General features: G+C 44.3%; 1 protein-coding gene across 9 annotated transcripts in view; it reads right to left on the bottom strand.

Annotated features, from left to right (window-relative positions):
- Positions 1–23,723, bottom strand: part of PAM (peptidylglycine alpha-amidating monooxygenase) — a 1,234,044-nt gene that overhangs the window by 101,845 nt on the left and 1,108,476 nt on the right. For all 9 annotated transcript variants that reach the window (XM_085632559.1, XM_085632564.1, XM_085632562.1 and 6 more), the window contains one exon: positions 501–600. In XM_085632559.1, the coding sequence (XP_085488685.1) occupies positions 501–600 (100 nt within the window). The remainder of the gene's footprint in view (positions 1–500; positions 601–23,723) is intronic.

Genomic DNA, 23,723 nt, shown 5'->3' with positions numbered 1-23,723 from the left:
CAACCATATGACAAATTTGAGTGTCTCATTACATTCCTTTCCATGGGGTTGTTGGAATTTTGACATTTTGTAAAAGTGCAATATATTATGTTTTTATGGTATATTGAATGTATTTTGGAACATTCTTAACTGTATGTTTTGATCATATTAATGCAGGATTTTTATTAAATCTTTTTTATAAGTGACTTGACATCCTGAGTTGGTGTGTTACCTTGATGAGCTGTTGGTGACTATATATGAGTGGTGCGGATATCTGTTCATGTATGTATGCTTTGAAGTATCTTGAAATGGAGAATTGATTTTTGACTTTTGAGGCTATGGAAAAGGAGACATAAGTCAGGTACATAGTTGGTTCAGGTTAGATTGACCATCCTATTACTTGACTGGGTACCTCTAAAATTCCTAGCATTCAGGTGAGCACCTCTACGAGTGTAGCACAGATGACAAAATACAAAAACAACATTTACATTACAGATGTTAAATACCGGAGAAAAACATACTTTCCGTAGGAGCAAATTTCCACACAGTTTTTGCATGTGCATCTCCGATGTACACTGTGCCATCTTCAGAGGCGACCACATCATGAGGCATGTCAAAGCTCTACAAAATGAAATGCACACACATTTTCAGTTTATTTTCCTAACAATAGCGCCAGCCTTACTTTTAAAAAGCAAATATATATACATGCACACAAACACATTCACTACACAGAAATGCGTCTGGATAAAAGATAACCTTTCGGTTTTAAAAGAAAATTTTGCAAATACAAATACATTGCAACGACTTGTTCTTTATAGACACTTGAAATTACATATATGTTTTGTGCTCATAAGGTCTTTTATTCCAGGTCATCAGAGATAAAGAAAAGAGAGTTGTCGAAATTGAGAGATAGAGAAGACGTCTAGAAACTTCTAGTGAAGTGATAAAAAAAAAAATACACAAGTTACTCTAAACCTACCACAAGCTTCTCTTGACCAGGGCTTCCAAACATAAAACAGAATATTGAAATCCAAAGGGATCTGCACCACAAGGACTCATTGTTGAAGCACCTGACCGCCCCATCCCCTTCTTTTTGGGCATCTTGGGCCGTACTATACATATAACGCATTTTCCTTGATTGTGCCGGGCGCACCTTTTGAAAGGTGCAGCCAGTGCAACCAAGAAAAATGTGCCGTATTAGGATTAATGTGCTGCCCCCAGAGCAGCGCATTCATGTGAAAAACTGAGCGGCTGCTTTGAAGCTGCTCCGTGCTTCACAGTGCAGATGGCAATCCACCTGCACTTTTAAAGGGGATTAGAGATCCTCTTGCAGGCAGGTGCCCTCTGATGATACCACTGGCACTTTATGCTTGCCAGCGCTATCGTTATTACAGAAGGTGGGACACATGCGTCAGCGGCCCCTTCTGTAATATAAAAGTGACCTGGGCACAAACGCCCATTGCGCCTCTGGGGCACTCCGGTAATACAGCCCACGATGAGGTACTGACTAAAAGTACTGCGCCTAAGTCTTTCTGCATTTTTATTATGCCCTGAGGGAATTCAAATGCGTTTACAGGTAAGATGCCATGGGGTCTGTTAATGATCAACCACCACCCAACCACAGCAGGTAATACAAAAAGGTACAGGCCCAATCAGCTCATTTAAGACTTTTACTCTGCTGGGGGTATTATGCTAATGCCTCTAATTGCGATTACTGAGGTGCTGAACCACTCTTAATGTCGACCCCTTTTTAGGGTGAGCCTGGCCAGCGCATGGGCTGCTGCTCTGCAAGTCATGCTGTGTTGAGGTTGGGACTTGAAGCTCCGCCCACTCTCCGCTCTTATTTTTCATTGGCTTGTGTCATTTTCCACTGTAAACTGTGGCTGTTCATTGGTCAAAAGGCTTAGTAGTCCCTCCTTAGTACCGCCTTGTCTCATTTTGTAACCGCCCATGGCGACACCCCCTGTTACGTATGTTGTTGCTCGGTAGGATTTAATTACAACCTCCGAGCACTATTTCCTCAAATAGCGTTGTCCTGCCTGCTGTTGCATGCAGGACACGCTCTCCCCGTCACTTTTTTATTTGTTTAACCAGGGCAGCACAAATGGGGACCACGCTTTTCATTTGTTTGTTTATATTTTTGACAGTGCACCTTCATAGTAGCGTGCACAACGCGCTTAATATATTAAATGCCGAGCGTGCGTTTGTTTTCTTCCCAAAAACAACTTTACAAACATGAATTTATTACTTTTTAACAGCGCACCATACTGCGTTTTCACTTTCATAGTAGCAGACGGGCTGGATAGTTAAAATGGCGCCGCGCTTCTGCCACAAACAATTTTAAAAACATTGATTTCTTACTTTTGAACAGAGCCCCATCTGCTCTCACTTTCAAAGTAGTGGGCGCGCTGTCCCCGGACTCGCCTGACACCTCTCTCCCCGCCCTCACTATTCAGCAGAAGCAGGAGCAGCAGTGTCACCCAGTCACAAACGACGTCTTTTACAGGAAGAACAGCGGTCGGCAAGGTAACTGACACAGGATCATCTAAATGCCCTTTAAATTCAGTGGGTGCACTTGAAAAGGCGTTTCTTCACCTTGCTGTATGTATTTTAGGTTCCACTCTAGTTCTATAAAGTTCCAAGTAACAAACAAGGTTCAACAGATACTAATCTAGGGCCTAACGTGAGCAGTTCCCAGCCACGCCAGGCAAACACTTTACCTCAAGAGGCAAAACGCTTCCAGAGCAGCACATTTCCTCTGCCAGCAAAGAATCCTGGGAAAATTAAATAACATTACTTTCATAACAACAGAGGAATAAAGAAAAACATTAGGCGCTCTAGTTCTAGTTCCAGCGAAAACCACCACTCTTCTTAAGAGCTTTATCCTGCCATTGAGACTGTTCTTTCTTTTTGTTTTCATGGTCCCATATTTCAAGGCACCTTCCTGTTTCTGCGCTTTCGCACCCCACGTATACACAAGTGTCTCCTCAGAAGTGGTAATCCCTTGTGCACGCTGCCCACCTCACGTCACAACCCCATATGCACATCTGTTATGCTTGCATGTTATAAACGTTAGGTACACTTGCACGAGTCCCAGTGGAACCCGACACTCTTCTCCACAGGTTCATCCTGCCCAGGGCTTTAAGAGGGCCGGGTCTCGCCGGTGCTGAGCACAAGTAGTTTTTTAAAGGGGGCCTCGAAACGGGTCTCTATCGGGCTCTGTTTTGTGCCTTGGCACAGGCGGTCCTTTTTTCCCGGGCAGCAGTGACAGCAGGCACGTCGATGTGCACGTGCTCACTTCGCACTAGTGGAGAAGTTACGGCATGACGTCATGCCAGGTGAACATTGTAGGGGAAGGGAATTCCTTTAAAAAGAGTAAATTTCTCTCTGGATTTCCCTTCTCTTTTTGAAACTTAGAAGCATCAACATTGTCGTCGTGTCACCAGGGCTTTAAGTGGAAGCTTTTTCAATATTATATACAAGCCACAGTTGTTGCTTATTTATCTTATGCAACTAACAACCATTGACAAAGCCAATAGTCCTGACTAGGTATGATGTTACTTGTTGTATCATATATCTGGATGCAATGCCAGAAACAGCAAAATACAAGTCGGGCGGCATACTATGCTAAGCACAGATTTTTTACTTATGTGTTTTTAAGCCACACCCTTAATTACATTGGCCACGCCCCTTTGAGAGACCCCCGTTTTTTTCATCCCACTTAAAGCCCTTATCCTGCCATTTAGACTGTTCTATCTTTTTGTTTTGAAGGTCCCATATTTAAAGACACCTTCCTGTCTCTGCGCTTCCGCACTCAACGTATACACCTGTGTCTCCTCGGAAGTGATGATCGCGTGTGCACACTGTCTACTGCAAGTAGTAGAAGTACTTTATTAGTAAATTCCCGGGTGGTTTCTCCTTTTATCAAAGGTCCAGTAAATTCTGCCATCCCCTTGGGGTTTCTCTTATGACCCAGAAGCTAAATCTTGAACCCCCAGTCTCCTTCCTTCACGCTCATCTCTAGCTTCCCACGGTGTCCCTGGGGTCTTCCCCAACAGCCTCAGACTCTCTTCTTCTCACCATCGCTCCCACCCTAAGCGCTACTTATACGTTATGCCCCAGAGCACAGCTTTGCTTACACCAGACAGACAGCAGTGCATACTCTCATTGAGCAGCACAGATGAGAGCCCAAGCTTCATTTGCGCTGGAATTATGGTATTCAAGGCTCATGAGGACAGAGAACAGTGCTAGTTTCACTTAAGCAGGATGGGTACACGCCCAAACTTCCGTTACACAGGACACACAGTAGTGGGAAATGTCCTTTTCAAGGACAGACCACAATGCAAGTTTCCTTTCTGACAGCAGTGGAAGCTTCCTTACACAGGACAGCAATGCAACCTTCCATTACACAGGACAGACAGCATGGCAAGCTAACCTAACACAGTACAGACAGCAGAGCAAGCTTCCATTAGACAGGACAGACAGCAGTGCAACCTTCCATTACGTGTGTCTGGCAGCTTTACAACTTTTCCTTGCAGAGACGGTCAGCAGTACAATTTGCCCTTTTACAGGTCAGACTGCTGTATACACTTTACTTCTGTAGGACCGACGGCAGTGGATGCTTTCATTGTGCAGGACTGAGGTCACAGCAATCTTCCCTTTAACTGGACAAAAAGCAATAAAAGGTTGCACAATTTTTTTACAGTTTTAAGTTGTCTTGTTTTATGTAGGTTCGTCCATGTATAATTCATTATGATGTGTTAATTTAGCGAGCCATCTTTTGTAAGCAGGCCTTTTTAGTAGTATTTTATACTGTGCCAGGAGTGATTTTTTTCTTTTAAACTCTTTTTAGGTCTTGCCTGGAGTTTGCGCTGCTCTCGCCATTCAAGGGCCTTTTGGAATCAATACGGATTCCAAAGTGTGCACGCGGACGGACAGAAGATGTGCACGTGCGGCATGGGATTACACATGACATCAGATAGGTGCCGCTGCAGATTTACTGACAAAACGTGCACGCGGACGGACAGAAGATGTGCATGCGCTGCGTTTCTGCACAACGGGCGCATTGCAGCCTCCTTCTCGATGTGTCCCTCGTTTCCACTGTTTTCGTCTTCTCTCATTTCTGTATTTACCTCTTATTTGCTCAGCTTTTCACACACCCCCATACACATAACTGTGCTCTTCTGTATACAGTTACATCTTGCACGCTCTCCATCTATAGCAGCCTTTTATTAAACAAATGCGGTGCAGTGGATTTTCCTTGTTTTCTCTTGCTGTGGTGAGCACTGCCTGTGCTCAGACTCAGTGCCTAGAAGCCCTCGATGTTATTGACTGGGAGAGGATGGGTCATTACAGAGCTGCTGACTTTGGAACTAGGCAATCAGACTCAAGTCCCGTCGTCGGCTCAGCATCCTGTGATTCCAGGTGTTAGACCTGGCACCTTGGCGTGGGTCTCCCTTCCATTTTTTGCTGTTGCCTCATGTGTTTTTGCTGGTGTTAGATGCTTTGGGCACTGTGCCACTGCTGTCAAGTGCCACAGTGCAAGTGCTCCCTATTGTAAATTGATGTGTGGATTAGTGATTCCATGATTGGCTACTTTGGTTTACTTTGGTAATCCAAATGCTGCTAGTGGGCTTGCAGCACTGGTTGTGCCACCCACAGAAGCAGCCTGTAAAAGTGTGTCTAAGGCTTGCCATTGCAGAGCCTGTGTGCAGGCTGGTACTGCCATGCTGACTTGGCAAGTGCACCCACTTGCCAGTCCCTAAACCTTCCATTTTCTTCATATCAGACACCCCTATGGTAGACCCAAGGGCACAGTGCATTGTAAGTATAAGGTAGGACAAGTCCTGGTGTGTGTGGCATGTCCTAATAGTGAATTACAGCCATTTTCGTTTTACACTATTGCAAGGATACCTGTTCCCCATTGGCCAGAACGGGCTGTTTGATTATTACATCTTATAATCCTAACTGACTCAGGGAACATGGTAGAAATTCGAGTTTAGTATGCCTGAACTCAGAATGATAAAATACATATTTTAGTGAAGTTGGTTTTAACATTCTGTGTTTGAAAATACCACTTTTAGAAAGTAGGTATTTTCTTGTCTAACCATCCAAGCCTGCCTCTGCTAGGTTGTGTGTTCCTTGTCTGGAGTTTGAGTGACAGGGGCTGGGGGATTCCAGGAGGTAGGGTGAGTCAGCACAGGGCTGAAAAGAGAGATCTGCATCTACATGGGTGGGAGGAGTTGCACCTGGGACCTGAATAGGGCTGTGCCTTCCCTCCACAATGCTGGCTCCACCTCCTGAGGTGCATCTGATGTCTCTGCCCTGCACTGTGAAAGGAAAGAAGGAGTCATGTAAACAGAGTGCTCTAGGACTGACCAGAACTGGTTTGGACTAGGCAAAGGCCTCTGTGCCTTCATTGAACAAAGAGAATCTGGGTATAAATATTGGGATCCAAACCCAAGAACTTTAGATCACTTTGGGAAACAAGAAGAAAACTTTGCTGAGGAGAGGAACCAGAGAGACAGAGGAGAGACTATCCCTAAGCTGAAGTGCTGCTTGGGGGATTGGCCTGCAGTGGTTACCTGACTGCCAAAGAAAGGAGAAAGGAATTTGTATGTACTTTATTCAACTTGTGAAGGATCTCCAAGGGCTTGAGAGAAGAGCTTGCCTCCTGCTGAAGTCTCAGGGACAACAGACTTCAACCAACCGCTTCCCAAGAGTTCTTTGGAAGTGCCTGCAGCTGTATTGGGGCCTTCTGAGGGACTGCGTATCGCAAGGAGCAGGAAGCGTGACTCACGAAGAAGCGCATCGCCGTCGCAACCGTCGCATCACTGAACAAGGGTGTCGCCACTGTAGCTGTTGCATCGCATCACATCGTAAGAAACGTCTCGCAACATCGAAGAAGCGTGTTGCCGCCGCAGCCCTCGCATCACTGAACAAGGGTGTCGCCGCTGCAGCTGTCGCATCGTGCCGAAGCGTCTCGCATCACCGGAGAACTGTGCTGCCGCCACAGCCGCTGTCGTTGCATCACTGAACAAGGGTGCCGCCGCTGCAGCTGTCGCATCGAGCCGAAGCGTCTTGCATCATCGAAGAAGAGTGTCGCCGCCATAGCCGCTGTCGTCGCATCACTGAACAAGGGTGTCGCCGCTGCAGCTGTCGCATCGAGTCGAGACGTCTCGCATCATCGGAGAAGCGTGTCGCAGGGCATGTCGCGGCTCAGAAGAATCATTGAGTAGAGTCTGTTGTGAGACGATTTAGTGAGTATAATGACTCGTACTAAGCAACAACATCTGAGTATTGTGCAAAGGACGGCATATGTAAAAAAAAGCTCAATCGGCAAGCAGTTATAACGTGCCCGATGAACAAGAGCGTGCGACTGAGCAGAACTGCATAACTGAAAACAAACGAAACTGAAAGGCTAGAAACTTGACCCCGACAGGATAGTTTCGGTCGTGATTGTGTCTAATAGCGCTCACCTCAAATACCACACCAGTGCTCCATGTATACTCTGGAGGGAGTACCGTACGGTGTGTATGTGCTCCTAAATACACGGAAGTTAGTGCGGAGAAAACGCAACGCACAGCGTGTACGTGTCGCGTCATAACAGTCATGCGTAACGTTACCATGGCAACAGGATAAACAAAGTTACAAAAAGCTCTGTCATGTCTATTGATTTGGAGCAACTTTCTACGCCGCATGCTCCCATAGGGCGTATTCATATCTGCATGATATGGCGGTGCACAATAGTGTGGTTAGAAAAAATGGAAAAAATCTAGAGAGTCGAAATCTATTAATTTTAAAAAACCATGGCACTCTCTTTAGGTTCAAACGAAAATACAACTACAGTACGATTCTACAGGTATTGTCCAAAGTTGCCTTTGGAATAGATCCTATACCTAGTAATAAAACTAAAATGAGATTCAATGTCAGTGCAACTGAAAATACTGTATGTATAGCCACGCTTGTAAATGCAGATGTGTTTAGGTACTGGTGTATTAGTTAGGAGACCGTAAAGCGACGCAGATGTTCTAAAGCTAACTAGGTGTAAGTAAGCAAGTTTGTAATAGCTGAGAACAGGACATGCAGCCGCATGTCGTATCATCTGTTCATATCCTTTTAATCACACTGCACACCATGGTATATCATCGTTCAAGCCTTTCTGGTGGCTACCCAATCTAAACACCCACCGTTGTTCTCTATGAAACAAAATGGTCTCAAGGGGTCCCATATTTCTATGGTAGTGGGGTTTATCTAGTACCACCCATCTAAGGTCTTCCTCTGTATGTCCAGCATCAAGGAAATGCCGAGTAAGTTTTGTATTGGATTTCCTCCGTTTTATTGAACTCTTATAATCATCCTAGTTTTGACTTTCCGGGTGGTCATACCCACGTAGTTTAACTTGCAGGGACATTGTGGGCCAGATGTAGGTGGCTAAATACCGGTCGGTAACGCCGAAATTCGGTAAATTTCAGCGTTACCGACCGGTATTTAGCCATTCCTAATGTAGGTAAGGAATCAGTAAATAAGGAATCGGTAAATACTGATTCCTTATTGCTCTTGCATTTAAGGAATCGGTAATACCGATTCCTTAAATGCAATGTAGGAAGCACATTAAAGAGTGCTTTTGAGCCTTAAGAAATCGGTAATTACCACCAACTTCAAGTTGGTGGTAATTACCGATTTCCTTTACAAAATCACTTTTTTTGTTTTTTGTTAAGTGCCATGTGGCACACATTCATGCCCTTAGGGCATGTATGTGTGCCACATGTGCACACATGCACATTTCAGGGGTGCAACAGGGTGTCCTTTTGACACCCTGGCACCCTTGAAAGTGCTCCCGCTATTAGCGATTCGGTAATACCCATAGAAATGAATGGGTAGGTATTCCTTATTACCGAATCTCAATTACCGATTCGGTAATAAGGAATATTAAGGATTCAGTATTTTTTTACCGAATCTTGACCTACATAGGAAATACCGATTTCTTAATAGCGAATCGGTAAAATTTCGATATTTCAGATTTACCTACATCTGGCCCTGTATCAAATAAATAACTGCCTTTGAGTTACAATTAGTGTGGCTAGTTAATAACCAAGGTGTTTTCAGTCCCAAATCAAGTTGTGATGCCCGTGTGGTCAGGTGACAAACCACACAAGTACCACAAGGGAAATGGCCTTGAACCGGTGTACCAGTGTGGATAGTCCGTAACCGATCTGTGAAACCAGAGAACCTCGGCCGATTTTGGTACACTCTCGGCTGAGGTTCTCTGGTCTGGAGATAAGATGGCCTGTTGAAAGACTGCATGCATCTTATTTACATGCAGAGAATATAAAAGTTGCTGAGACTCCACCACAGTGCACCCATGTGGCTACACTGGTTGACTCTTAAGTCTGAGTACTGGCTGTATGAAGGCAGTGCTACACTATTTGTTGAAAAACTCTAAAGCATGCATAAGGATGCCTTTAAAGAATCATTTATGTGAAATCAGATTATGAAGCATATATTCTGGATCCACTGTTTCTAAAACTTCTTGACCATGCCGTTACAAACCACCCGGTCTTTTAATAATATTAAATATTTACTTGATGAACATATTTACAAAGGCATCTGATTAAAACATTGTCTGCCATTTGGTTAGGTATATAGATAGATTCTATTTTCTTAAAGATACATAGTTTTTCTTTCTTTTGTTTTGTAACTAGAATGAAACCTCTCAATTATACTACATTGGGCATTTGCATAGGGGGCCCTACTCAGCTGTTTCTATTTTGAAAAGATCATTCCAAATGTCACAAGGCATTTTGTCACTAGGATACAATTTTTCCAGTTTTGGTTTTTGCTTTTACAAATCCTTGTTTTCAGGTCTTTTAGTCGGATTCGTTCATTCGAACGGAACCAAAATTACTAATGCCAGAATGCATCATTAAATTAATCAATCATGATTTATAGAGCTGTGGGGGTCTCATGGCGCTGTCAGATAGTGCTGCCTATTGGTTGAACATCCATGTTGGGAGGTCCTTCCTGAATTGTTGGAGCGATGGTGAGGTTCTGAGGTGCAGGGGGAGGTCGTTCCAGGTCTTGGGCAGATGTGACGGGTGTCAGCTAGGGCGAGGGATCTGGATACGAGATTCCTGGTTGGCTAGTGAAAGGTCATGCGTTGGCTGAAGTATGGGAGTGTAGCGCCATGTATGCGTGGGCGAGTAGTTTGTACTGACATCTCCTCCTGACTTGAAAGCCAGTGGAGTTTCCTGAGGTGAGGGGTTAGGTGCATCCATCTGGGGAGGTCAAGGATGATCCTGGCTGCTGTGTTCTGGATCGTCTAGAGTTTAATCTTGAGTTGGGCTGTTATTCCTACATAGAGGGAGTTGCCGTATTCGAGTCTGCTGGTGACGAGCACTTGCATGACAGTCCACCTGGTGTTGGTCGGAAGCCATCTGAAAACCTTCCTGAGCATGCGGAGCTTGAGGAAGCAGGCGGTGGAGATGGCACATACTTGCTTCATCATGGATAGCTGTCTGTCGAGGATGATGACAAGGCTGTGAGCGTGTTCTGTGGGTATCGGGGTTGTGCTCAGCTCTGGGGGCCACCATTCATTGTTCCAGTGAGTGTCTGTGCCTTTCCCAAAAATGAGTACTGTCTTGTTGGTGCTGAGTTTGAGACAGTTGTTCATCCAGTCGGCAACAACTTTCATGCATCTTTGGAATTTGTCTTTGATGGTTCTTGGATTGTTAGTTAGAGAGAAGATGAGTTGTGTGTTGTTGGTGTAGGAGATGAGTCCGGCCATTTATCTGCCTTCCGGAGCGCGTGCAGTGTGACGCAGAAGCTACAGGGAAGCCCTGGATGTTGCGGAGCTGGTACCCAAATCAACCCTCTTCATACCTGTGTTCAAGGGTCATTCACATTTTGCATGGGGCTGTGTCAGCCTTCTTGAACTATTGGCTCTATTTGCGAGTACTTGGACTACAATTGTGACCACTAAATGTTTTTTAGTAGCTCTGGATACCTGCCTCATCTTCTCCAGATCCACCACTCCATGCATGCATTCCTCTTTGGCTTTCAGGACCCGTTATTTCTCCTTTTGGCAGTTGCTGTGTGCCTGACCTGCTGCTAGTCACTCGATCAATCCGAGGGGACTGCAACGTTTGCCTGTTGTTGTGCCTGCCTGCTCCATCTGTCATCGCGGCACAAAGGGACTGCACTCACCAGCATTCTCCCGTGAGGCGCACTGCTACGTGAGTCACGAGGAAGCGCCAGGAGGCGCCCCAAAAGCCGTCACGGGCTCCCGCTCCTCGGGTCCCGTTATTTCTCCTTTTGCCAGTTGCTGTGTGCCTGACCTGCTGGTAGTCACTCGATCGGTTGGAGGGGACCACAACGTTTGCCCGTTGTTGTGCCTGCCTGCTCCATCTGTCCTCGCGGCACAAAGTGACTACACTTTCCAGCATTCCCCCATGAGGCACACTGCCACATGCGTCACGAGGAAGCGCCAGGAGGAGCCACAAAAGCCGTAGCGGGCTCCCGCAGTGCGGGATGCGTGCGGGCAAAGCCCGGGCCGCGCTCAGGCTAAGCCCGGGCCAAGGGCGGACCCATCCGAGCCAGTCAGAGACAGACAGAGGCTGGGCTGGGCCACCCTATTAACACCTGGGACTTGATGTATTTGATATTGACTCAAAGACTGTGATATTCGAACTGTATGCTTAGTACTCATAAACAGTTTAGTTTAGTTCTGTATCATAATTAAACGTAAATACACTACAGGGCAGGGTGTGGTAGGGACTTTAGATGCGTTCTTATTAAGGGCAGAATCAGCTCTGATACATGAGATCGAGCTAACAGAGCGCAGGCTATCGTTAGAACCCCAGCCACTCGTAAGCAAAACTATTCAGGATATTCCCGTCTCTCTCTCCCTGCAATCTAATAACGAAACACCGTCTCATGTAAATATCACCTCAGATATTGAGACAGGATTCACTTCCTCCCTAGAACCAGTAGGCATACCTATCAACTCTCACGTAACAAGGGGGCAAAATGCTGCTATAAGTTGTAACAATGGCCAGGAACCACCGACTAAGAAGAGGAAGGGTAGGGGTGCTCAGAGACAAAACCATAAAGTGAACAGCCTAAAGGCCACGAGACGGAAGGTTAAAATTAATGATAAAGATGCAAGACAGGGGCCTATCCTTCCACAGATACCAGCAGCAATAAACAGTATAATACCTCCGGTACAGGAGGATGCTTTCTGGAAGAGATTGCAGACAATGATATCTGTTCTGTTAGACCCATTGGCCCAAAAATTTGTCTTAATTGAAGATAGGCTTATTAACTTGGAGAGGTCAGTTGCAAGTATTATTTCTGGTCATAGTATAGATAATGGGGGGAAAGCCATAGCTATTAGGGATAATAGGAAAAACAGATTAGTAACAAGTAATCATGCAGCTGCACCATCTAGAGATCAGCTACACATACAATGCTCTAGTTTACCCATTAGTAGGACTGGGGATCAAGTTCATGGTCATTCTCCCCGTCAAAGATCCCTGCTTCCCCTACATGAGCAGCCGAGGCCACCGTTACAACCCGATGGCCTAAATCCTTGGAAAAATCATGGCTCTAAACCCCTTAATACTGAAACCTATAGTAACGGGTGGCAATGTACCAACAGATGGGCTCAGACCATCCGCATTCCAGCACATTCCTGGTTATAATCAGGGAAGTAATAGTATTAAAAATGTAAACCTACATCTTCCACCTGAAGCCACTGTATATACGATAGTGTTGGCTAATGTTCCGCCTCTTTCTCATAACACTGTTGAGCATTGGTCAACCTTAAGGAACAAGTCGCTACATCTATTGACTACCAGAACCGGGCTGACCGATACTCTTCTTTTCTCAGAGTTTAAAATGGCCTGGCCCATACCTTGGGTAGGTAAATCGACCAAATCTTTGGAAGGTGACTGTGTGGTATTAACTTTTAGATCAACCAGACTAGTGCAGTTTATTCTTGACATAGCAGAGAATCAGTTTATCTTTCCTCGGAGCATAAACATACTGCCCCTGGGGTATTTTTATCAACCCCCCAAGCCTTGAGACTCAACCCTGTGGGGGAACCATCTTTAAGGGGTGATTGGCCTAGATACTCAATTCCAGTGAGTAATCGCTATGGTATTTTTAATTCATTGGATGAACAAGATTGAGTTGCCCCTTTTTTAGTATCTTCTTTAAAAAATAGTGGTTGTGGAGGTAAGGATCAGAAAGATAACCTTGGGGACTAGGATCAACCAACTTTTTATACCCAAGAGGTACAAGACATGATCATTGCAAACTCGAGTATAAAGGACATTCATAACCCTATGTCCGTTACCAGCCTAGAAGAGTTGCCATCTAGTAGAGAAGGCAGATTAGCGAGCCATTCATGTATTCGGGCTTCAATTGATACAGTAGAGAACAGATATTGTGAAATAGTATCCTGGAATGTTGCTGGCTTGCTGTCAAAACAGTCAGACCCTCTTTTCAGGGAATTTATTATGACTCATAACATTCTATGCTTCCAAGAGACGTGGGCAAAGGAGGCAATCCATATTAACGGATTTAAGACATTCCATACCCCAGCAATCGAAGGCCTGAGTGGAAGAGCAAAGGGGGGGAATTGGAACATATATATCAAATAGGCTGGAAGCGAAAAAGTTAGAGCTCTATGCAATGGAACCTTACTACCAATTAATTTTAATTCATGGTGATGGCAACTATCGTATATTACTGATAAATTTCTATAATAATATACCTTCATCCAAAGTGAGAGAAGTCTTAACACAACTATTTAATAATCTACAGACCCTGTATAGTAAAAATTATAGAGACATGATGTTAATCATGGTAGGAGATTTTAATTGCACCTTGTGTTTAAGTGAGGAAGGTCAAATCTGTGGTGTTGTAACAGAAGGTATTAGTAATACCCACTTCCGCCATTCTCCATTGGGGAGCTGCTTAACAACTTGATTTTAGTATGTACTCAGGCTTTGCTAACAAGCTAATTAACAAACCTATATCTATGCTCCATACTTTTAATGGTAGAGGCTGTTACTCCACCAATGATTATATCCTCATATCGAACACCCATGCTTATAGATTAAACTCGTTTTATGTGGACGATAATCCACTGAGCGATCATTTTCCATTATGTCTCTCAGTTTCTATACCATCTAGTAAGTTGCATAGTCAAGATATAACAGACCAGGCCTTATCTGACATCTCTATTAATAAGATAAACTATAGTTTACGCTGGTCAATGGTGGATCCTGCAGTGATCACCAGAAAAGTGATAGAAAAGTGTCGACCAGCTATTGATACCTGCCTTAATGAGGTGGCTACTCCAGTTAATATCCTTTCTTCCTTTCAGTCGATTTCAGAGGCCGTAAGAGAATCGTTAGATATTTTACGAAAGAATAAAAGAAACCCTTGTGGCTGGTTTAATTCAAAGTGCTCCCGGGCTTATTATAATTTAAAAAGGGAATTACATAAGATTCCTACAAATGTTGAAAATATAAGAAAGGTAAGAGCGGAATATCGAGTGGCCCTTAAGGATAGAAAAGCCACATTAAGAAATGAAGCTTGGGAATCTCTTTATGAATATAAGGGGAGATAGTTTGGCTTTTTGGAGAATAGTAAAAACACCTCTTCTGAATTCCAGGGAAGGGCCATCAGTGGAAGTTGCTATATCAGAGACGCAGTGGATCGACTTCTTCTCGGGGGTGTATAATATAGATGAAAACTCTGTCATTCACACTGAGAGTGCTCCCAGGGTAACCATCAATAACCCTGAGGTCCAGTATTCTGATCTTCAGTTTACATAGGAGGAGGTGACGCGTGCACTTTCTGTGAGTTCTGCGGGGAAGGCCCCAGGACCGGATGGGGTCCCCATAGATCTTTTTAAATTTAATGTTGAAGTATGGGGGCCCATTATCACTCAGGTTTTAATGGCTAGCTGTCGCGCCCCCTTTCCATCAACTTGGGTAGAATCCACCATTGTCCCAATTTTTAAACAAGCATTGGCATAGCCAATAGGTCTCGCCTTTGGGACCTTATAAGTGTTTAGCCATGCAACAGTTTGTTGTTGCACCAAGAATATTGTGCTGCATAACTAAATACCTATAAGGTCCCAAAAGCGAGACCTATTGGCTATGCCGCGAAGGCATGGCTAAGGCGGAGTTAGGCGCCATCCGTGTTGCTGTGATATAGTAACTGTATCTGTATGCTATCATGCCACAGATTGCTTTGTACATAAATGACGCCAGACTCGTGCGGAGCTTGGACGGGCGAGTATGTTTCCACGTACAGCGTACAACATGTGATTGGCGCACTATATTCCAACTTGGTGCAAATCTGGATTCTGCTGCTGTAAAAGGTGGCGGGTTTGTAGAACAAGAGCCCGAAGGACCTGCAGGATTCTGACAGATGATCTACCGAGCTGCCCAGCCTGGGAGCTCAGAGGCCATGCATGAGCATCCATTGCTTGGCCTCCCTGCTGAAGTGCAGAGCTTGTTGTGATGGTGGTTTGGGGGATAGACTGAGAGGCAGATGATGCTCCTGGTTCTGTAATGAATCTGATAACATTTACAGTCACACCCTAAAGGGAAAGGGGGATAAAAAAAAGTGCCCTGTTCACGCCAGTGAGTGAAAGACTGATAGAGCTGGACAAGAGGTAGTCAGTCAGATGTCAGGCAGGAGTTAGTCTGACTAGCAGGACTCTAGAGTGATAGTCATAGTTCAGTCAGTTTGGTGAATTCAGATCTAAGTAAGGTCTCTGAAAGGCCTCTGGAGTGAGTTATCTATCAGACATGTGATTTCGAAAGATGGGAAGCGCAGGTATCACATTGACCCTTGGTGGAAGGCAGGCTCTCTTAATTTGCTTGCTCCAACCAAACTTAGGGCAGTATCTATGCCATGAGTGATATAGCGCCAGTGCTGAAGTGGGTGGTGGCCTCCTAAAAAATGTTTGGGTACCTGCACTTTTTAATATTTTATTATTACGCACTGAGGTCCATGAATTTCATCGGGAATGTGAAAGAGGACGAGGCGAGTGGTCCGGTGGAGTGGCAGGAGAGGGTCAGGTGGAATGGGCAGGAGAGGGTCAGGTGGAATGGGCAGGACAGGGTCAGGTGAAGTGGGCAGGAGAGGGTCAGGTGGAGTGGGCAGGAGAGGGTCAGGTGGAGTGGGCAGGAGATTGTGAGGTGGAGTGGGCAGGAGAGGGTCAGGTGGAGTGGGCAGGAGAGGGTCGGTTGGAGTGGCCAGGAGAGAGCCAGGTGGAGTGGCCAGGAGAGGGCCAGGTGGAGTGGGCAGGAGAGGGCCAGGTGGAGTGGGCAGGAGAGGGTCGGGTGGAGTTGGCAGGAGAGGGTCGGGTGGAGTGGGCAGGAGAGGGTCGGTAGAGTGGGCAGGAGAGAGTCAGGTAGAGTGGGCAGGAGAGGGTGAGGTAGAGTGGACAGGAGAGGGTGAGGTGGAGTGGACAGGAGAGGAGAGGGCCAGGTGCAGTGGGCAGGAGAGGGCCAGGTGCAGTGGGCTAGAGAGTGCCAGGTGGAGTGGGCAGGAGAGGGCCAGGTGTGGTGGGCAGGAGAGGGCCAGGTGTAGTGGGCAGGAGAGGGCCAGGTGGAGTGGGCAGGAGAGGGACGAGATGGAGTGGGCAGGAGAGGGTGAGATGCAGTGGGCAGGAGAGGGTGAGATGCAGTGGGCAGGAGAGGGCCAGGTTGAGTGGGCAGGAGAGGGTCAGGAGAGGGTCAGGTGGAGTGGGCAGGAGAGGGTCAGGTGGAGTTGGCAGGAGAGGGCCAGGTGGAGTGGGCAGAAGAGGGCCAGGTGGCATGGGCTCTTCCATACTGCCTACACGTAGAAACCACTCACAGTTTCCCGCCACGAGAAATACCCGCTTAAACTGAAGCTTTTTAGGTTAAAAAAAAGTTCACCAAGTTGAAATTCTATGCACTTGTCGATTTCACACGATCCCAGCAGTGGTCTGTCTTCTAATGGACTTATTCCCGTGGTGTATAAACCGCACACTGTCCATGCAGTTTATGCAATAGCAGTGAAGCCACATCTCTACGTTAGGCTAGATGTGGGAATCACACAGAGGGCTGCTAATGAAGTCGGTTCCAGCGGGCTCCACAGTTGGCATGCACTTAGTTGAAAGTACGGTGCTTATTTCTGTATTAAAAATAAGTTAACACCCATGGATTCTTGGGCCACCTTTCCAAACCGAGCACAGAACTTTCAAGAAAAGCATCTTTAACCTCTAGTGAAGTCATTTCAGAAGGAGTTTGAGGCCATCCGGAAAGTTTTACATGTATTGTAAGAGAGTTTCGAAGGACAAAATATATGTGCCTTTTGTACAAAAACATTACCTTGCATGTAGGGCTCCCAATATTTGATGTATTTGCTGCAAAACACTCCGTTGTTGCTTGGAATTTGAGTTTTTGGTAGCTAGAACTCAGAATATTCTCCTGAATATTCTTGGAGGAGAGCCATTGCCGCGAAAGTGAAAGTAATGGCCAGCGAGGAGGAAGAGATAAGAAAGGCAGATGGTGGCTGCGCCCGTGCACGCGCACATGCACGCAAGCTTCAGGCCAAGAAAAGCTTGTGGGTAGCACTTTGAAAAGCCCCTTAGTAAAAGTCGAGCAACAGCGCATGCGCTGCTGTAGGCTCGACCTAAAAAGGGGACCGTCAGGACCCAAAGTGTTATAGGCCAATCTCTTTATTAGATGCCTTGACTAAGGTGGCTGGACGCATGAAATTGGAACGTCTAAATGATTGGGCAGATGAAAACAATGTTATGTCCGACATACAACATGGTTTCCGGGCAGGATTAGGGACAGTGGAACAGAGTCTTAAATTAGCAATTTTAGTTGGTAAATACACACGAGTTTAGAAATGGAGGCTGTTTCTAGCTTTTGTTGATCTCACGGCCGCCTTTGACTCAGTGAGACATGAGGAGTTGAGGGTTATCCTTGAGAAGATTGGGGTAGATATACAAATTATTAATTTTCTTATATGCCTATATTGTGATGCCAAGGCGTGAGTACGCTTTGGCTTAGGGGGGGAACGCACAGCCTCATTTCCTATTATGAAGGGAGTCTGACAAGGTTGTGTCCTGGCCCCTTTTATTTTTAACCTTTATATTAATGGTTTATATGAGCCACTACTTAAGGATAACCAAGACTTCCCACAAATAGCTGCACGTCCCATTCCTGCACTTCTTTACGCAGATGATGCGATTTAATGTCCCGGACCCAAATAGGCCTACAACGTGTTTTAGATAGTTTTACTAAGTTTATGGGGCACCTGGACCTTAAGGTGAATACTTCAAAAACCTACATAATGAGGTGTGGAATGGGGAGCCAAGAGTGTAGGGACATGTTTTTAGAGGGTCAGAAAATAGAGCACATAAAATGTTTTGCATACTTGGGAATATTATTTGATCGAAATGATTCTTGGACACGAGCCAGTATGGCAAAAAAAATCTATTTGCTAGATCAACAATGGCCCTTGCTAATTTCACAAGGAAACTTGGGAGAAGACCGCCTTTGGAATTAATAAAGATTTACAAAGCAAAATGTGTCTCTGCAGCCATGTTTGGAGCGGCTGCGTGGGGCTTTGCGGACACACAGCCGATGCAAACAGTGGAAAACATCTTTTTGAGATACATTTTAGCTGCTCCCAGTAGTCTATCTGCGTATGTCTGTCATTCGGAGTTGGGTCTGCCACATATTTTAGATCTAATAAAAATGGAGCCAATTCTCCTATGGCATAGGATCTGGACTAAACCCGAGACAAAGTTAAATCAGGATATTCTAGCAGACAGCTTAAAACTTGAAGGAGCTTTACTGATCCCGTGGCTGAGGTTCATTAGAAACTTTATATTCGATCTTGGTCACCCAGAATATTATAATAACCCGAGTACCATACAACTGATTAGCAGAAAGGAATTATAAAGACAGGGCCTATTGCTTCTGAACACTAAGGTTAACAACAGAGAGTTTAAAACCCACTGTCCAGTATAATCAATTGATTTTATCTTCTCTTATTATTCAGCCTTATTTATTATATGTACCTAGTGGCTATGACAGATTTTTATTAACTCGTTTTAGGTGTAGTATCTTCCACAGACTAGTGAGCATTCCTGGTATGAATGATTGGTCTCGAATACTAGGACTGTGTCCCTGTGATAATAGCTCGGAACAATCGACAATACACGTGCTTCTATTTTGTGGATTTCATAGTAATTTGAGGGAAGTTTGGATCGTCCCAATTTTAAAGGAGCTGGGCTTCAGACAATGTCACCCTGCCTTGCTTGTGTTGCAGCTCCTGGATGATGTACACAGAGCCTGGAGAATTGGCATGTTCCTAAAAAAAGTACTTAGCCATAGGAAACTTATTATTTTGTAATTAAGGAGACTAGTATGATTGTTTGTATGACCAAATTTCAATATGAAATCTGATTATGTATTGTATATAAAAAAAAATAGTATTTAAGGACTTAATTGTTTTTATGTACTTTTATGATTGACTCAGATCAGATCAGAAAACCTTTATTCGATTGTAAACAACAATCATAAAAGAATACATAGAAAAATACAAAGAAAAAACATAAAATCATAAAAAACTGCAATTAAAAATACATAATACCCAAGGGTTACAGAAAGATACATTATAAAATCATCCTTTTCCTGATGAGTATCACTTTTTTCAAATACAGGGTAATTGTTGCAACACAAAGGTGGTTATCCAGGCGTTGAATATCATACATGGCACGGCGACATTGGCGATGCCCAATCACCCTTAAAAACGACAATAAAATGGTTCGCCTAACTTGATGGTAAAATTTGCAGAACAAAACAACATGCATGGTACTTTGGGGGGAGATTTCATCACAAGGGCAGGGAGACAATTCATGAGACCAATCATTGAATGTTGGGAAACTGACCAATCTATGAAAAAGACCAAATCTAAAACGGGATAATAAAAATCTATCATAATTACCCGGGACATGGATCAAATAGGGTTGAATATTAAAAGATGTTAAAATTAATTGATGTTGTAAAACAGTGGGTTTTAAGACCTCCAATTCTAAAAAGACCAGGCCCTCTTCTTTAAGCTCTTTCCGTGAAATTGCTGAGATAGTAAGAGGATTTAGAAAATAATCCAACTTACCCATATCGGTCAAAAACTTTCGTACATAACTCAGCCATGGTATCCTCATATATCCTTCTAATTTTAAGACATCTAACAATATATCTCTGTTAAGCTTAGGTTCTTCTTTTGACCACACCCTATGCCATAATAGCACAGGTTCTAGCTTAATAAGGTCTGATATAAAAGAGAGTCCCAATTCTGCATGACAATTATAGTTAGAGGAACTCTCAGGAACTGCGAGGATAAACTTCAGGAAGGAGTTCTCAACTACCTGGAGCGGGATAGGATCCACAAACCCCCAGATCCCGCTACCATACATTGCACCAGATACGTATTTAGCCTTGTAAATTTTAATTAATTCTGCGGGTGGTCTGGTGCCTAATTTCCCCGAGAAGGACCTAAGGGCAGCAGTCGAGCGAATCATCGCCTGTTTTTTTGCTACCATTGCCTCACCCCATACGTCCTTCTGGGTAAACAAAATACCTAGGTAGGAGAATTGCTTAGTTAGAACCAACTGCTGGCCTTCAATAAAAATGGTCTTCTTAATTTTTACATTTCTGCCACAGTGCATGATGAAAGTTTTTGCAATATTAACTCTTAAGCCCAATTCTTTCATAAAGAGGGCAAAACTAGCCACCACGCGCTGTAGACCCACTTGAGTACGGGACATTAGTACTGCATCGTCCGCGTACATTAAGAGCGGAATTGGGCGGCCAGCTACGTATGGGGGATCAAAACTATTGTTGCACAGGGCTTTCTCCAGACCATTTATGTACAAATTAAAAAGGAATGGGGCTAGGACACAACCTTGCCTAACCCCACTCCTGATTGGGATTTTACCAGTGCATTCCCCCTTACGGCCATAGCGTACACAAGCAAATGCTTCACTATAAAAACATTTAAGAAAATAAATAATATTTTCTTCAACCCCAATTTGTTCCAATAGCATCCATAGTTTAGAATGAATCACACAATCAAAAGCGGCTGAGAGGTCAACAAAAGCCACAAACAAATTCTCCCTCTTAGCCCTAGTGTACTTCCCAGTCAGCATCAGAAAATTTAGGCCTTGTTCCACTGCTCCTAGGCCAGAGCGGAAACCATATTGTAAGTCGGATAAAATAGAGTTATCCTCAGCCCACAAGAGTAGGCGGTCCAGAATTATTCGTCCAGCTATTTTTGTAAAGGAATCTAAAAGGGAAATGGGTCTATAACAGCCCGGGTCGTGTCTATCCCCTTTTTTATATATTGGGACAATTATGGACTCCACCCAGGTGGGCATTAATTCCGACGCACAACTGGCGTTGAACACCTGGACCAGAAGGGGGGCCCACAGAGGCATAATTGCCTTAAATACGTATATGGGTACACCGTCTGGGCCGGGGGCCTTCCCACCCTTACTTGCATATATAGCCTTTTCAACCTCTGGCAAGGTAAACTGCATATTTCTCAGAGATGAGTAGTCAGAGGGATTACAAGAGGGGGAAGGCGTTCTATCTCCCACATACACTTTAGAAAAGTGATCAATCCACTCGGCCTCAGAAATAGCTATTTCTAGAGTGGGACAGGTCTCTTCTCTAAATAGAGGATTTCTGATGATCTTCCAAAAACTTGCACAATCGTTGCATACCGACGCCTGATGCAACGCTTCCCATGATTCTTTCCTTAACTCATCTTTTCTGTCTTTAACAGCGAGTTTATACTCTTTCCTAGATCTACATACGTCTTCTACACACCTAGGTTGGTTATGCACTGCTTTCTTTAAAAGAGAGTACGCTTTGGTACATCTAGAATTGAAGCAGCCACCCCTGTGTGTTTTATTATTTCTACGTTGTCTCGTTAAGGAAGTTCTAATCTCATTACAAATTGACAAAAAGGATGCAAGTATATTTTCAGAAGTAGTATCCTCCGCTACACACGTTGAAAAATCAGAAGCACAGTTGGTAATCACACTATTAAGCGTGTTAATTTGATCCACCTTATCCCATTTAAGCGTATAGCCATTGATACTTCCAATGGTGAGATTTTCCCACAATCTGTCTCTATCTGTGCTGTTTTTTGGGGCAGACCTCTTTGGGATAAGAATGGCTAAGCAAAGTGGAAAATGATCACTTAAAACAGTATCAGATATGTTAAAAGTGACAATACTTCCAGCGTGCCTATTTGTAATTAGTGCAAAATCAATAGTAGAGGTACAACCTCGCCCATTAAAAGTTGGAGGAAGAGAAAATGGTGTTGGGCAGACCTCGTTTATAAAACCCAGATCAAGTTGACCAATTAATTCGTTAAATTGTTCTCCCAAAGTAGAATGATTGAAGTGTGACTGACTCACTCCATCTTCTCGTCCTATGCTACATCTATTATCTGCCATCATGTTGCAGAGAGTACAATTAAAATCTCCCAAAAGAAGTGTCGTCATGGTAAAACCAAAGATTTTTTCCTGTGAGAACACTGCTTTGGCCAATTTCTTAAAAACAGTAGGGACTTCCCCTGGGGGGATGTTATTATATAAATTGAGCAAGGCAATCGGGGTGGCTGAGTCCAAAACTATTGTCAGAATTTGAAAATAGGAATCTTTAACTGGCTCCATTATCTTTATAAGATTTAGTTTATTAGATACATAAGTCGTCAATCCCCCTTTAGCCCTTCCGTGAAAGGTATCCACAGCTGGAGTATGGAACGTTTTGAACCCATTTAGATAGACCGGATCCCTGCTCCATGTTTCTTGTAAACAAATAAGATCTTGCATTTGGATAAAGTCTTGCCAGAGTGGATTACCAATTTTGGATTTAATGCCAGCAATGTTCCATGAACATACGTTGCAAGGCAGAATACCAGGTGAGGGACAGACAGGAGGAACTAGAGTGGAATCTGCCAACAGAGGCAGTGGTCTACTCTCACTCTTCTCCGCTAATCCTGCCTCCAGTGCCATCAGCCCCCCTGCATTACCCTCAATCTCTAGTAGGCAACTGACTGCCCCCATTCCTCCCTTGATATTATCCAAAGGATCACTAGTCGACATAGGCTCTGTAACAATAATTGAAGTGTTTTGGGGAGAGTGACTTTGCTGTCAATCATTGTTATCTAAGCCACTAAGAATGTCAAAATTATTGAACGTTGGTATGCTATATCTTTCTCCTTCAAAACGCCCCTGCTTGAACAAATGGGAGCAATAACCCCGCAGCCTTTCCTGTCGTAAGGGGGGATAGAAGAAGTCAAGGGGAACAATGTTAACATAGTCAGTAGCTAAGTGGCCAGTATAACATTTCTCAAGTATGTTATTAACCAATAAGGGAGACCGAAACGATACAATCACACAGTCCCCTCTCAATGATTTAGCTGAAGAACCAAGCCAACCAACTCTTCTAATCATCTTAAAATTTGATAACAGAGCATTATTCGACCCAAATTTGACTGACAAGAAATGAAGGGCCTTATTCCTTAAGGTTGACCAATGTTCATAAGCATTTGGAGGAAGAGGAGGAACATTTGCTAACACCACAGTATAAGATAGAGCCTCGGGGGGTAAATTCAACGTTGGTAAACTAGATGTGGTAATAACCTCCCTGGGGTCAGCA

Source organism: Triturus cristatus, chromosome 2_1 (genome assembly GCF_964204655.1).
Source record: "Triturus cristatus chromosome 2_1, aTriCri1.1, whole genome shotgun sequence".
NCBI classification, from domain to species: Eukaryota; Metazoa; Chordata; class Amphibia; order Caudata; family Salamandridae; genus Triturus; species Triturus cristatus.
Note: the sequence above shows the minus strand (reverse complement) of the source record. Positions and strands in the feature narration are given on the sequence as shown.